This window comes from Bombyx mandarina, chromosome 03 (genome assembly GCF_030267445.1).
Source record: "Bombyx mandarina strain Sakado chromosome 03, ASM3026744v2".
NCBI classification, from domain to species: Eukaryota; Metazoa; Arthropoda; class Insecta; order Lepidoptera; family Bombycidae; genus Bombyx; species Bombyx mandarina.
The window spans coordinates 14247868-14262876 of NC_143210.1; the positions used below are offsets into that span (position 1 = coordinate 14247868).

At 41.2% G+C, this 15009-nt stretch overlaps 1 protein-coding gene across 5 annotated transcripts in view; it reads left to right on the forward strand.

Moving 5' to 3' along the window:
- LOC114247164 (uncharacterized) overlaps positions 1-15009 on the forward strand; it is an 88060-nt gene that overhangs the window by 52860 nt on the left and 20191 nt on the right. For all 5 annotated transcript variants that reach the window (XM_089740136.1, XM_089740137.1, XM_089740140.1 and 2 more), the window contains 4 exons: positions 8338-8502; positions 9268-9385; positions 11952-12110; positions 12744-14416. In XM_089740136.1, coding sequence (XP_089596262.1) covers positions 8338-8502; positions 9268-9385; positions 11952-12110; positions 12744-14416 — 2115 coding nt within the window. The remainder of the gene's footprint in view (positions 1-8337; positions 8503-9267; positions 9386-11951; positions 12111-12743; positions 14417-15009) is intronic.

Below are 15009 nucleotides of genomic sequence, written 5' to 3' on the forward strand. Positions count from 1 at the left end.
CCTGCCGATACTGAGTTTTCATACACGTTGTTTTCATCACTAGCCTAGATGGAAAGAAATCTTAACGACCCGGAAGATATCATTTATCCTATAACGTGAATGACACTATTTTAGACGTTTGTAATCTTAATTGCAAGGATATAAAGGCTGTTTTACTGAACTGCACATATGGAATTACAAGCACATATGGAACCGTGCGAGCTTGCGACAAGTCCTATGATCATTACTACACCAAGATCACTGTCAAGTTCATTTGGGTAGGACAACTAGCACGCTATTATTAATTTATTACACGGACTGACAATCGGGGAACAGTTTTATGAGGTGACGTGGTCGCAATGTGGCCTCTTTTAAAGTTAGATTTTCTGGTTTAGAAATAAAGCCAGATCTTATATAATGTAAATCGATTTTGCAATTGCTACAAACACTAATTGCCAGCTAAAGCTTACAAACTAGATCCAAATGCTTATGATTGGGGCTTGGGCTATGGCAATCAACGTGCATATAATAATATATACGTACTTTTAACAATGGTTGTGTGAACTAGCTAAGTTTTTCTTAATAGGCAAGAACTACTAGACTTGGATTTTTCATTTGTTATTAATTAAAAGCCTGGTTTGGCACCACGCAGACAGTAAATAAGAATGGAATAACAACTATCATACCTCTAAAGCGGAGTACATGTTTCCTTGATTACGTATCTTGGTACTTACCAAGATATCAACCCTAATGGAAACGATACCACTAATAGTATTAGTAATTTGAAATTATACACTAAATTATTTTTCAGTTTTCCTCAGTCATATGTAATTTATATTTCGTATATGAGTAGTTACGCTTATCAAGTGGATATGACATTGTTACCATGTTTGAATTCATTACCCAACATAAAGAATACGTACAAAAAACTGAATCGGAATTGAGAACGTTTATTATCTTTGTTAGGTCCTAAATTTTATCTAAACATTAAGCCAATTGAGATTGAAGATTATAATGAAATTTGCATTACCTTCAGCCCACTACCACTTAACCACATGACAGTCGGGATTTCCGATACCTACGTGATTCATCAGGCTCTCGACCCCTCGCTGATTTAATTCGCTTTCAGATCTGTACGACCCTAATAAACGGGATAGACAGACGCTCTCTCTTCTAATTTGTATAATGAGCGTCTACTGGGTATTGCTCAGGGTTGATTCGTTTTAAAAACGCGGGGTTCAGTGTTTGAGGTATTATCATTTTTGCGCTTAGGTGTTTGGACTTGTTCTAGTTGAAATTCGCTTTGCTCTTGCAATTACTTGAACGTTTACTGGTTACTAGGTTACTGACCCATGCGTTTCCATGAAAAAAAGGATAATTATCTTTTCTTTATTCTGCTTCAAATCGAGAAGTGAAAGAATATTTGGTTTAAACGACAGTTCGCTTAATACGCGACTTTTATCTTTGTATTTATGATTAAAGGTGCGTTTTATTTGGTATTAGCATCAACAGTTCGATGTTTAAATTTTAAATTCGAGTTTTAAATTGAACTTAAAATAAGTTTACTCCAATCAAATATCTGAAAAAGTTTTCCAAATAAATGGCTTTCTTGTAAAAATGAAAAAATGGCGCATATAGCCTTTTCAAACAGCCTTTCATGCCTCAAAATATACTTTTCTTAATATGTTACGAAAGACAGGCTTGTTTCTTTTATTCAGAAATATTGGAGTATTAGTAAGGATCCACAATTTATATTAAAAAAAATTTTTTTTCAAAAAGAAAAATTATAGCCTATGTCACTCGGGAATAGTGTAGGTTCCAAACTGAAAGAATTTTTCAAATCGGTTCAATAGTTTCGAAGCCTATTCAATACAAACGAACAAACAAATCTTTCCTCTTTATAATATGATGAAGTATAGAAGTATAGATAATATTAGTATAGATTAGTATAGAAGTATAGATAAATAACAGTCTTAGTTAACAGTCTTTTTAGTGGTAAATTATCGGACTACAAAGGTCCACCGTGTCGTAATACAAACCATCGGTCAGTTTAAACCAGACGCTAACTGCGTTACGACTCTGGAAAGTCGAACGTTTTGACCCATTTACCAGAACGGCCAATGTATTTTAAAATTATGACCGATTTTGCGAATATCGTTAATAATTTAAACTTTTCCATGTGTTTAGTCTTGTATACGTTGGCGAAAAATAATGTTAAACAAGGGGTAATATTAGAAAACCTTTCTCCATCTCAAAAACTTAAAAAAAGATTTGTGGTGTCGTGGGACACCGGATAGGAACGAAGTTCCTTATTATAAAAATATTAATTTTAAGTTCTATTCGAGGTATAAAGAAAATAATTATTCGGGTATACATTTTTTATTATGATATATATAAAAATAAATAAAAAACTACTTTACAAAGGTATCAACTTTATTTTATTCACAATGATTTATAAAAAAAATTATAATATTAATATACAAAGAAACAGCTATTTATATGAATAATAACCGTCATCACGTAGACATTAGACACTGTATAGCCATCATACTAAGACTATACATAAATAATAAAAATCTTACGTTACGGACGTTTTTTCCCGGTTAGGGTACTCCTCCGCATCGTCCCATAAGGAACTTCGTTCCAAAAAAAATTCAAACATTACAAACTTACTAATTAATGAGCATTCAGATTTTTTTCAAGTATATATTTTATCAACTACTTTAAGAAATCAACTAAATATTTTCACAACCCAAGATTTGTTCGCGTAAAATTATTTGAAAAACTAAAAGAAAACATGCATCGATTTAAAGTTAGTGCCACATCGGATCTGCTTTATAAACATTGATAATGTTGTTGAACAGTTGTGAACATCTGTCCCTTGGCTATTAAATCTTATGTAACAATTTAATAGTCCTTAAACCAGCAGGAAAATAAACAATGCGTGGACATAGGAATAGATGCCAACCCTACGTGCTTCGAGCTCGTACGCACACATATCCACACGTGAAGTCGCATATGTGTGTAGGGATAAATATAACTATTCTGTAACACAAAGATGTGGATAAAATTTGGATGTGGCATTTTCACACGTTTTTTTTTTGTAATTTAACGTTGTTTTTAGTAGAAGTTCAGATTTCGTTTAATATTTGTCAAGTTTTTGATATGTTTTGGAATTTTAGGACATGGAACTATCGATAATTTCGATGAGGGAAGGCATAATATAAATACCAATCCTAAAGAAAGCTCTGATCCGACTAAAAGTATTTAAAATATTCTTTAGCGTATCTCAGGGCATTGTTGTCAAGAAACTATGAAAAAACTAGCCGTACTCACCCGCATCGCTGGGCATTATTTAAAATGAACATTATTATTTATTGTCATTATTATTAGGGAGTCCAACACTCGTATAAATATTAGCCTATCCATTAAGTACATGTATTTTCTACATGTGTACCAAGTTTCAAGTCAATCGGGTGCATGGTTCAGTAGTTATAACGGAACATCCGTAAAAACCACTGTAGATTTATATATTTATATTAGTATAGATATGCCAATGCTGTTGAATTTTGACACAATGATCATATAATTTATAAATGTAATTCAAAAAGAATACAACTACAATAACAATCTATACTAATATTATAAAGAGGAAAGATTTGTTTGTTTGTTTGTTTGTTTGTTTCGAATAGGCTCCGAAACTACTGGACCGATTTGAAAAATTCTTTTTCCATTAGAAGCCGACATTGTCCCTGATGAACATAGGCTACTTTTAAAAAAAAAAAAAAAATTTATTTTTTTGGTTTCATGTGTGTTTTAATGTTTCCGAAGCGAAGCGAGGGCGGGTCGCTAGTAGTTAATAAATTACTAAATCAAATACTAAAAAACGAACTCAAGCTTTACCACATCCAATTTTTGTTAATGAACGGCCGCCCAATATCATACATCTCCGTGCGGCTCAGTCGGTCCCGATGCTGCACACAGTGCTTTGCTGTCGTAAGGTCTCTGCGCACATCCAATATCACACACAACACGGTGTCATTACAATGTGTAAATAAATAAATAACATTAACAAAATCCATGTAGAATTTCTGCGTATTTTTCCATAATTTTCCATCAGGCCTTATGTAAATATGTAGTGTAGTTTTGTGATGTTCGTTTGGACTTACGTTAAGGGGTTCGTCGGTATGGGGCTGCCCGATTTGACGGTGAGTTTAATGTATTTTCGGTTGTGAAGTGCATTGGTTTTTTGAAGGGCGCCATATTGAGCTCTTTGTGATCCCTTCCATGATTTATTTTCATCCACACTTAGCTTCCTTTGTGAGATCGTAATTGAAAAAAAAAAAACTTAAGAAGATATCTCCTTTGTTTGCTCATACATTATTAGGTATAATAACCGGCAAACTTCTTGAGCATTTGTCGACGTAGTGGGGGTAAGTTTGCGCATGGTACACTCACGTGCAAAAACATTACTTACTCTGCGTCATAATGCTATTAAATTATTAAAATCAACATATGTATTTATTTATATATTTATTAGAACATCAACAAAACATATAGGTTAATAATTGTAATAATTTAATCTTGGGGTAAAATAGATATTCCTTCTATTAAGTCAAAACTAGAGCTGTTGCCAGGTCTTGGTTCAGTTGAAGCGAAGCTGGTATTTGTAATTTTTTTTTCGTTATCATAATCTTGACCATCATCATCATCACTGTTTTCATCACCCGAGTCGCTATCATCGTGATGAGTCGAAATAGGGCTCATCGGCGTAGTTTACAACTCGGTCGATTCGGTCTTCTTTTTTGTCTATAATTAATTATTTTTTGAAGATATTCGATTCGTAGTAATCGAATGTTACTTTTTTCATTTACCAGCTTCCGATTATTTTCTGTTCTTTTTTTCCATCTGAAGCCTAGCTCTTTCATAATCCGTCGTAAGCTTAATTCCGAGCCATTAAAATTTATATCTTCTTTAAATTTTTCGAAGCCTTTCTACGGTATGGAGTTTCGCTGCTTGTTATGTAGTTATTATGATTACATCTTTTTATTACAGATTGAACGAAACTATCCATTCCGGTAACTTTCTTCTTCCCTGATCTTTTCTTACCCGGAGTCCGAAACACGGCGAGCAAGCCAGAGCCTTTAGCTTCGTTAATAATGCACCTAACAGTACTCACTGATGTTTTTGTTGCTTCCGAAGTCTGTTTTAATTTTTCCATATCATTCTTCCCATGTTTTATAAAGAAGCAATATACGTCGTACACAAATTTTCTACCCTTTCTTTTAAGTACTACACCAGTTTGTCACGGCATAGTGTATGTTTTATAAAAAATCAACAAACACTCAACAAATAGCAATGGCAACAAAGTCCACAAGCAATTATAACAAATAACTTAACGATTAATAACGATAGACTTTCCACTGTACGCAAGCGTACTTTTGGGAGCAAGCGGAATGAGGGCGCAGTGCGGGACGCAGGGTTCGACTGATCTACCAATAACGCGCTCGATACGATTTCCCCTGCCGTCGCGCCTCACCCTCACCACCAAAGTGATCTAAAATTCGGTTCTGCGCAGTCAAGGTCATTTGCTCACGAAGTTTGCCGATTACTATACGGTTTTTTTAATTGTATAGTATTCATTGCGTATTTAAATTGTTTTCTAATAAAATGGTACATATCTGGGCAACAACAACGTTGCTTTTATAGATATTAGTTACATAAATATACATCCCATATTTTGTCGACAAATTTGTCAATTTGAATTTGTATCTGAAGACACTATTTTGAAGGAATCAATTCTTAATACGGCTGATGATAAAAATTATTATACTCGTATGAGCCTATTTTCTTACGGATGTCGGTATGCCAACTACTACGTGAGCTTTAGCTCGACTTTTTTTTTCTTCTTCTTCTCTTTCCATCAAAACAGCAAGTATACGAAAGGTTACCAGATACAAAGTAAATTAAATTAGCAGTCAAATTACAGAAGCTGTGTAAGTTGTTAATAAATATACTAGGTTTGTAGATTCTTGTCGTAATGCGCAGATCATTTTTGTGCTAATTTTCTAGAGACAAAAGAGTTTGATGTGCATTCCAAAACTTGTTTTAGGGTTCAAAGTTTTCATCACACTTTTGATTTAAGTGCAGGGTCTAGTGGTAAGTGTAAATGGTAACTGTACCAAGGAACACGATTTTCTGTCGGAGCTGGCATCTTTATGAACGATATTTGACTTAAGGGATCTGAGTGTAAGGTTAGGTTGCCGTACAGTTTCCATTCCCTGTGATTTTATGCTCTTCAAGCACCGGTCACCGTCCTCGTCGACACCGACGAAGAGTGAAAACTAGCCCATAGACATAACCCACTGACTTACTCGCTGTATCTTCTCAGTGGGTCGCGGTTTCGATCCGGTAATAAGCACTGCTCTTGCTAGGACTACTTACTAATTCTCTCAGGTTGAGCCCGTGAGCTCACCTACCGGTCTGCGCGAAGCTGGAATAGCCCCTTAGGCTACAAAAGATTAGTTAGGGAAAAAAAAATTGCCTTACACTTGAAATATAGTGAGTGAATCTTTTCTATATAAAATTGGCATTCAGACGACTATTGCGCAAATACTTAACTGACAATATCACGTAAATTAGTGGGCATTGAAACCAATTGAAACATAAAGCATTTTTTTATTGCACGTTGAGTCGTCGCTATGATATCAAATTGGTATCACGAATTTAAATCGTGACCTATGCAACGTTTTGGATATGATGTTTTTTATCATTGACAAATACACTTGATGTACTTTTACCTGATTATTTCTGATGAATAGCGCTGGTGAGCAGCTTCAGGAACAAAGCTCAAGTCACGACCAAAGGAATTTAACATGGTCGTTACTTTAGCAGCCGATCGTAGTCCAAATATCTCAAACACACGTTAAATTATACCTACCTTTAAAATTATTGTCCGTACTGGACGCCTGTATTATTCGCGCACATACAAAAGCGCAAAATATTATTCTAAAAATAATGCAGGTCAGTATTTGCAACCAGATGAGTAGTTAAAGGACTCACCTCATGGCTTGATTTGACGTAAAATAAAACTCCGCCAAACAAAATTACGAGTATAAATCAATATATTTGTCTTGGGTTTGTGTGTTGCTTTAGGTTAAACGCGTTTGTTTTCATATATACATTTACAATTAGATTACGTACGAACAGGATTTGTTGTTTAGCTTAACACAGAAACAAAAATGCGATTATAATGGAAGGAGCATTTAATTCATGAAACTCTCGGTGACCTCCTAACGTGTTAAGCAAAACGAGGTCGCGTTGATAAAATTAGCGGCCCGCTGACTAACGCTGTGAACTTTACGTTCGGGATACGGCAGACGTGAAACTGACCAGGTCGCGTGACCGATTGTGTGTTGTATCTTTGACGAAACCTGCTTCCGATCCGGTCCGATAATCACCACGCCGATATCAAACGTAAAAAGTTTATCAAGCGATGTCCAAACATCTCTTCTTTAATCTATGTCCAACTAATGCTGAGCGTAGGTCTCTTCATAAGCACTCTATTCTTTTCGGTCTCTTGCCTTTCATGATCAATAGAAAAATACTGATAGTGACTGCGGTGATTGTATCATATGGTATACTTCAGAGAATTGATGATGAATATTAGATATATTAGCGCCTTCTTTAATTTGGGAAAATCTAAATATGCAATAAGATTGATTTAAGTAACGTAGAAAAATCCATAACACAAGGAATTGTTAACAAATGCATGTGACTAGGAGATTTATGGATAGTGTATATAATGGTAGTGAAAGGCAGAGGGGGATGAGGTCGACCGAAGAAGACATGGATGGAGTGTGTGAATGACGATATGAGAGAGAGAGGAGTGAATGTTGAGATGACGGCTGATAGAAGAGAATGGAAGAGAAAAAATTGTTGTGCCGACCCCACCTAGTGGGACAAGGTGGAGAAAAAGAAAGAAGGAAATGTTTACAAAGGAACATATAAATAAAACCATTTTAATCCTTATAGCGTATGTTTTTTTTCTTTTTTTTATTGCCCGTGTAAGCAGACGAATATACGGCCCACCTGATGGTGAGTGGTTACCGACACCCATGGACTTTACCAATGCCAGGGGCAGAGCCAAGCTGCTGCCTACCGAAAATGTGTTGCACAGAGTATAGGGCAACATGTGTGCTATATAATTATGGTATGTGGGTATGGAGAACAGCTGTCAATAAAGAATTCCACATGACTACGACTGCTCTGCCAAAAGTAACCGAATATGAGTATAGGGCAGACGGGCCTGTAACTCGAACGGTTTTAAACCCCCCTCGTTTGTGTGGTGTCGAGCAGGAGGTTCGCGCAGAACGCGATGTCCTCCAGGCGCGGATGTCGGAGCAGGCGCTCAAGATATCGTCGCTGTCGGCGCGCCTCCAGCAGCAGCGGAACGACGCCGAGGCGCTCTCCCACCAGGCCACCAGCCAGCTCTCCGTGCAGCTGCACGATGCACTCGCCGAGGTGACTGCCACGCCGCACTCTGCACCCAACCAACTTACATAAATGATCTTTGAATAGTGCAATATGTGTGTTTGATCAATCGCAGACATCCCATTTACATGACTGATCAGGTGGTACAGATGCTAGGGCCCCTGTCTGTCGGGTCGAGGGTCGTGGGTTCGATTCCCACATCCGGCAAACATTTGTGTTTTTTTGCTCTTTATCTGGGTTACTCAGTCTATAAATGTGTATTTTTTTTTTATTGCTTAGATGGGTGGACGAGCTCACAGCCCACCTGATGTTAAGTGGTTACTGGAGTCCATAGACATCTACAACGTAAATGCGCCACCCACCTTGAGATACAAGTTTTAAGGTCTCAAGTATAGTAACGACGGCTGCCCCACCCTTCAAACTGAAACACATTACTGCTTCACGGCAGAAATAGGCAGGGTGGTGGTACCCACCCGCGCGGACTCACAAGCGGTCCTACCACCAGTAAAATCATATATCAAAATCGTATATCAGTCTCTAGATAATCCTGACTTGGGGCTAGATGAACGTATGTGACTTGTCCGTCGTTGCTGAACACTTTACAGTTTTCTTGGTTACGGCCGATTTAAAATAGTAAATGCGGGATTAAACTGCAACAGTGGTTTTAATTAAAAATGTATGGGTTGAATTCAATACATAACTAAAACAGAAACAAAAAGTTATAATGATCCGCGTATCATATGATGAATGTTATTTGTCCTTCTAGTGTTAAGACAAATTTTAAAAATTTATTAGGTGCAAAGACTCAAAGAAGAGATGGAGAGCAAGGACAAACAGTTGGTCAGGTTGAGGCAGAATTTAGAAGAACGTGATAGACTCAACGAGCAACACCATTCACTCTACGGTAACTCGTGTAAGTCAATACGTCGAGATAATGGAAGTGTCCTTGGTCCCCCTCACCCCCCTGGACCCTCGTCCCCTCCCTCTCGTCCCCATGGTCCCTCTAGTCCCCGTAGCCCCTCAACCCCACGGTCCCTCTCGTCCCCATAGTCTCCGTCGTCCCCGGGTTTCTCGTCCTCATGGTCCCTCTCGTCGTCATGGTCCCTCGTCTCCATGGTTCCCGTCCCCCCCATGATTCCCGTCGTCCTCACGGTCTCCCTGGCCCTCTAGTGTGTATGTTTTTTTTTTTTTTTACGGCATACGGCCCACCTGATGGTAAGTGGTCACCGTCGCTCATGGACGTCAGCAATGCCAGGGGCAGAGCCAAGCCGCTGCCTACCATAAAGAACTCTCCGCAAGCCTCGTTTGAAGAAGGACATGTCATAGCGCTCGGAAAACACCGTGGAGGGGAGTTCATTCCAAAGCCGGATGGTACGTGGCAAAAAAGATCTTTGGAAACGCACTGTCGATGAACGCAGCGGTTCCAGATAATATGGATGAACTCTGCTCCGATGGCGGGAGGTGCGATGATAAAAAGGAGATGAGGGAATCATCTCGAATAATTCCTCAGAGCATTCCCCATGGACCATGCGGTATAAAACACAGAGAGAACCGAAGTCCCTCCGTAGACCCAGAGGTTCCAAGCGATCCGCGAGAGCAGGACTATCGACCATCCGAACAGCCCGTTTCTGTATGGAGTCAAATGGAAGTAGCTGGTATTTGGGAGCCCCGGCCCAGAGGTGAGAGCAGTACTCCACGCGAGGTCGGACCTGCGCTTTATAAAGCGCAAGTCTCTGTCCAGGCGTGAAATACCGCTTCGCTCTGTTGAGAACTCCCAACATTTTAGAGGCCAATTTGGCTTTACCTTCCAAATGACTCCGAAACTGGACATCGCTCGAAATATCGACCCCCAGAATCCCGATACTCGCGGAAAGCTGCAGGGATACTCCTTGAAATTCCGGCGCCATGACAAAAGGGTCCTTCTTCGCAGTGAACGCGCAAACCTGTGTCTTCAATGGGTTGAACTGAACTGAATTCAGTTCACCCCACTTGGAGACCCGCCCCAAAGAGTTCTCCACTTCAGACACAAGTTTTAATCGCCTCTCGTGTACAACGCTTCGAGAGAGACTCTGATGGCCGATATATCGCGCATCCCCCGTACTGTCATCCGCATAGCAATGCATGCCATCAATAGATAGCATGTCATTGATATGCAGTATGAAAAGCGTGGGGGAGAGCACCGAACCTTGTGGAACACCAGCGTTGATGGTCATGGCATCGGAGCAGCAGCCGTCGACGACAACTGCGATGCTCCGTCCATCCAAAAAGCTAGCGATCCACTTGCAGAGTCCCTCAGGGATCCCGTATGCTGGAAGCTTCGATAGAAGTGCCCTATGCCAGACCCTGTCGAAGGCCTTCGCGATGTCAAGGCTCACAGCGAGAGCCTCGCCCTTGCTTTCCAAGGCTTCAGCCCATTTATGTGTGAGGTATACAAGAAGATCGCCAGCTGAGCGACCATGACGGAAACCGTACTGCCGGTCACTGATCAGCTGGCGATCCTCAAGATACTTAAGAAGTTGGATGTTTATGATTCGCTCCATCACCTTGGAAAGCAAGGAAGTTATCGCGATAGGTCTGTAATTCGAGGGGTCCGACCGGTCACCCTTCTTGGGGATAGGGTGGACATGAGCAGTCTTCCATGAAGACGGAACCCTGTTGGTATTGTACGAGAGGCGATATAGACGCGTTAGCGCGGGTGTCAATTCAGGGGCGCATGTTTTTAGAACCACTGCGGGGATGCAATCTGGCCCACTCGACTTATGGACATCAAGAAGCCGAAGCTCCTGCCTGACCGCACGCTGTGTGATGCGAATCTCAGGCATGGAGCTGTCACACCGGGAGATGTTGGGCGGCGTGGCTCCTCCGTCATCCAAAGTCGAGTATGAGGCAAAGAGCTTGACCAGAAGGTCAGCCTTCTCCTTCGCACTATGAGCCAGACTGTCATTGGACTTACGCAGTGGTGGAAGGCTAGACCTGCAGAAGTTACCTTCTGCAGCCTTAGCTAGCGACCAGAAAGCTATGTGTATAATTACAACATTTGGAATGTTTAATTTTCATTTAATCTATTTATAATTATCATGTATCGGATAAACAGTACCTAAATTATACCGTGGTAGCCATCGCATCATCACTTTTAGTGCTTAGCTTATTTTGACATAATAAAAATTAAAAATAATATAAATTCATAGCAAAATAATGTTAAATAATTATTTATAAATGTTATTAACTTATCAAAAATGTTATACGTGTGCGCGCTAAGACACGGCCGTACCACAGTAATACCTATCTAACTGCGCAAATTGTCGATATTCCGACCCTCCGCACTTTGTGCGGACAAATAGACAGTCGATCTATTAACGGTTCGCGTTCAGTTTAATATGACAATTCATTTAGTAACATTTTCTTGTCTATGGTTATAGGTGTACGTATTTATTATACTGATATATTTAAATATTGAATATGTAAATGTTCCCCAACAGGTAACCCTAAAGACAAAGTGATAATACTGGAGCGTGAGCTGTCGGACGCGCAGAGCCGCATCGCGCAGCTGGAGACCCTGGCGCGCGACCTCCAGCGGGACAACGAGCAGCTGCAGGCCGCCGCGCGGGACCAGCAGCAACACCTGCAGCAGCTGCTCGGTGAGCTGTCCGGGGCGCTGGGGGCGACCAGCATTTTTTTATTTTTTATTGCTTAGATGGGTGGACGAGTTCACAGCCCACAGCTGGTGTTAAGTAGTTACTGGAGCCCATAGACATCTACAACTTAAATGCGCCACCCACCTTGAGATATAAGTTCTAAGGTCTTAGGTATAGTTACAACGGCTGCCCCACGCCTTCAAACCGAAACGCATTACTGCTTCACGGTAGAAATAAGCAGGGTGGTGGTACCTACCCGCGCGGACTCACAAAAGGTCCTACCACCAGTAACTACGCAAATTATAATTTTGCGGGTTTGATTTTTATTACACGATGTTATTCCTTCACCGTGGAAGTCAATCGTGAACATTTGTTGAGTACGCATTTCATTAGAAAAATTGGTACTCGCTCAACACGAATGCACCGGACGTCTTATCCTTTAGGCCACGACGACTTACTTAATTATTTATGTGATACTCGTAAATTCAGATTCGCCTAAAGACAAGTCTAGCGTCGCTTGAACCAAACGTACATTTGGAATAAATCCAACTTCCTCTAGTTTATTTGGGTTACGGCGATATTCGTCTACCTCGGCCCATACAAGTATGATTCATAACCGCCGGTTAACTGTTGCAGCTCTAAAATTAGACGCAAACAACCAGGAGGACGAAAACTGTCCGGCCGACGTCAAGACATCGGCTAGAACATTGAGCGACATCGTCTCCATATCCGACTTCGACGAACAGGACCTGCAGATGCGGAGAGCTGAATCGAAGGGCCACAATCTTAGTCTTGGCGAGCCCCCCTTCGCCCCCTTCGGCCCCCCCGGCGCCCCCGCGCACGACCGCACGCTGCCCCCGGAGGGCGAGCGCCCCCACATGAGCTCGTTGCACCTGGAGTGCTCGGAGCAGCTGGACCTCCCCGCCCACACCCCCCGCGCGGACTCCCTGCCCGCGCACCTCACCTCCACGCAGAACAAAGACTTGTTGAAGCAATATAAAAGGAACGCTAATGAAATCACATTGTTCGGCGACTTTAAGCATTCGACCCAGAAAATACCCGATAATTGTTCAATGTACCCCAACAGGGACGTCAGCGACAGCAAAAATCTTAGCGTCGAACCAAAAAAAATTAACTTCTCAATTGAACCGACCGCGGACAACCGAGACGAGGAGGAGTTCACTTCGCTGCGGGAACTCGGGGTATATCTCGACACGAAGCAGCAGTGCTACCCCGACATCCTCACACAGCTGAAGCACGAAATCAAAAAATCTAGATCCGAATTGGAAAAGTGTAGATCTGAACTGAAAAATGCTGAAGAACAACTGTGCGAGTTCCCCGCGCTCAAACAGGAGGTGGAGCAGCTCAAGGGGCTCCTGGACAACACCGTGGCCGCCATGGACAACGACAAGAAGTTCTACGAAAACCAACTCGAGAGCTTCTCGGCGAACAAACAGCTACTCGAGCAGAGACTCACGGAGCTGAATCAAGACGTCCACGACAAGTCCAAGGATCTGCACTTGCTCAAGGAAGACATACTCAGGAGAGAAAACATGATATTGGAACTGGCCAAAGAAAAACGAAATCTGATGAACAAAATGGCTGAACTTGAACTTAAAATAGACGAGCTCCAGACCAAAAATACTTTACTAGAGAAATGCGAAGCCGAGAACTTGGAGATGAGAGAGAAGATGACGGAACTGACGAGGCTGGAGCAGCTCGTCAACGATAAAAACCAGCAGATCGACAGCCTCAACCAGCACCTGGACAGGCTGGACGACCTGCAGCGCCGCCTCCGCGACAAGTCCCAGCAGCACGACAGCCTCCAGCGCGCGCTGGCCGACAAGAGCGACGAGCTGGCCCGCCTCGCCGCCGCGCTGCACGCCCTGCGCCGCGACGCCGCCGACGCCGACCAGCTCCGGCTGCAGCTGACTAAACTAGAAAAGGACCAGGAGAATGCCCTGTTGAAACTACAGAACACTCAAACTGAGCTCGAGCGAGTCAACTCTCTCAACCAAGAGATGTCGCTGAAGATACAAGACATGAAGTCACTCACGGATCAATTAAAAGATAAAGAAACCGAAATAGAAATTCTTAACGAGGACATTTCTGCGTTTCACGACGAAATAGCTTCGTTGAAGGACCAGTTGAAGATGGCCTCCCGCAGCCCCTCGCCGCGGAAGGCCCCCGACGACCGGAGGGACGACCGGCCGGCCCGCTCCGACAAGAGGCAGCTCACCAAGATCAGGAAGCAGATATCTTTGTTGCAACACGAGCTGGACTTTAACAAGAAGGAATTGAACGATAAGGTAAAGTTTGTTTAGTCAAAATGACAATTGTCGATGTATAACTCATTTGAAGTTACCGGTCACTGACTGGTGTCGCTTATGTCCGGACTTTTTGGCGAGAAGTGAAGTTGTTTGATTTGTTTTATTTTGTCTATTTAGTGTTTCTTTCAGGTTTAAATGTGTAATAGTAGTGGTTTTTTAATTGTTTAATATCTGCGAAAGTTCACAAATGTGAGAAAATGAAAGAAAGCCGCTGGACGTAACTTCTCTGGATCCTTCCAAAAGTCCACTGAAAAAATCTCAGTAAATGACCACCTTTTTACTGAGATTATATTACAACCCATATCATCTCATCTCATATTATTTAATTTCATCCCAGTTGAGTAATGTCTCAAAATCATCAAATCATCTTCATTTCATTTCACTCCATATTATCATTTTTCATAAAAATAAGAATATAAATTAAAATAAGATATGACTTAAAGGTCTTAGTTACCAGGTCATAAAATCCCTTAAAAAAAGTCGCTTATGTCCATATTGTCATTTTCTGAATACAACGTGTTCAACTACTCAAAATAGATACGGAATATACTTAAAGGAACTGTTGTCACGTT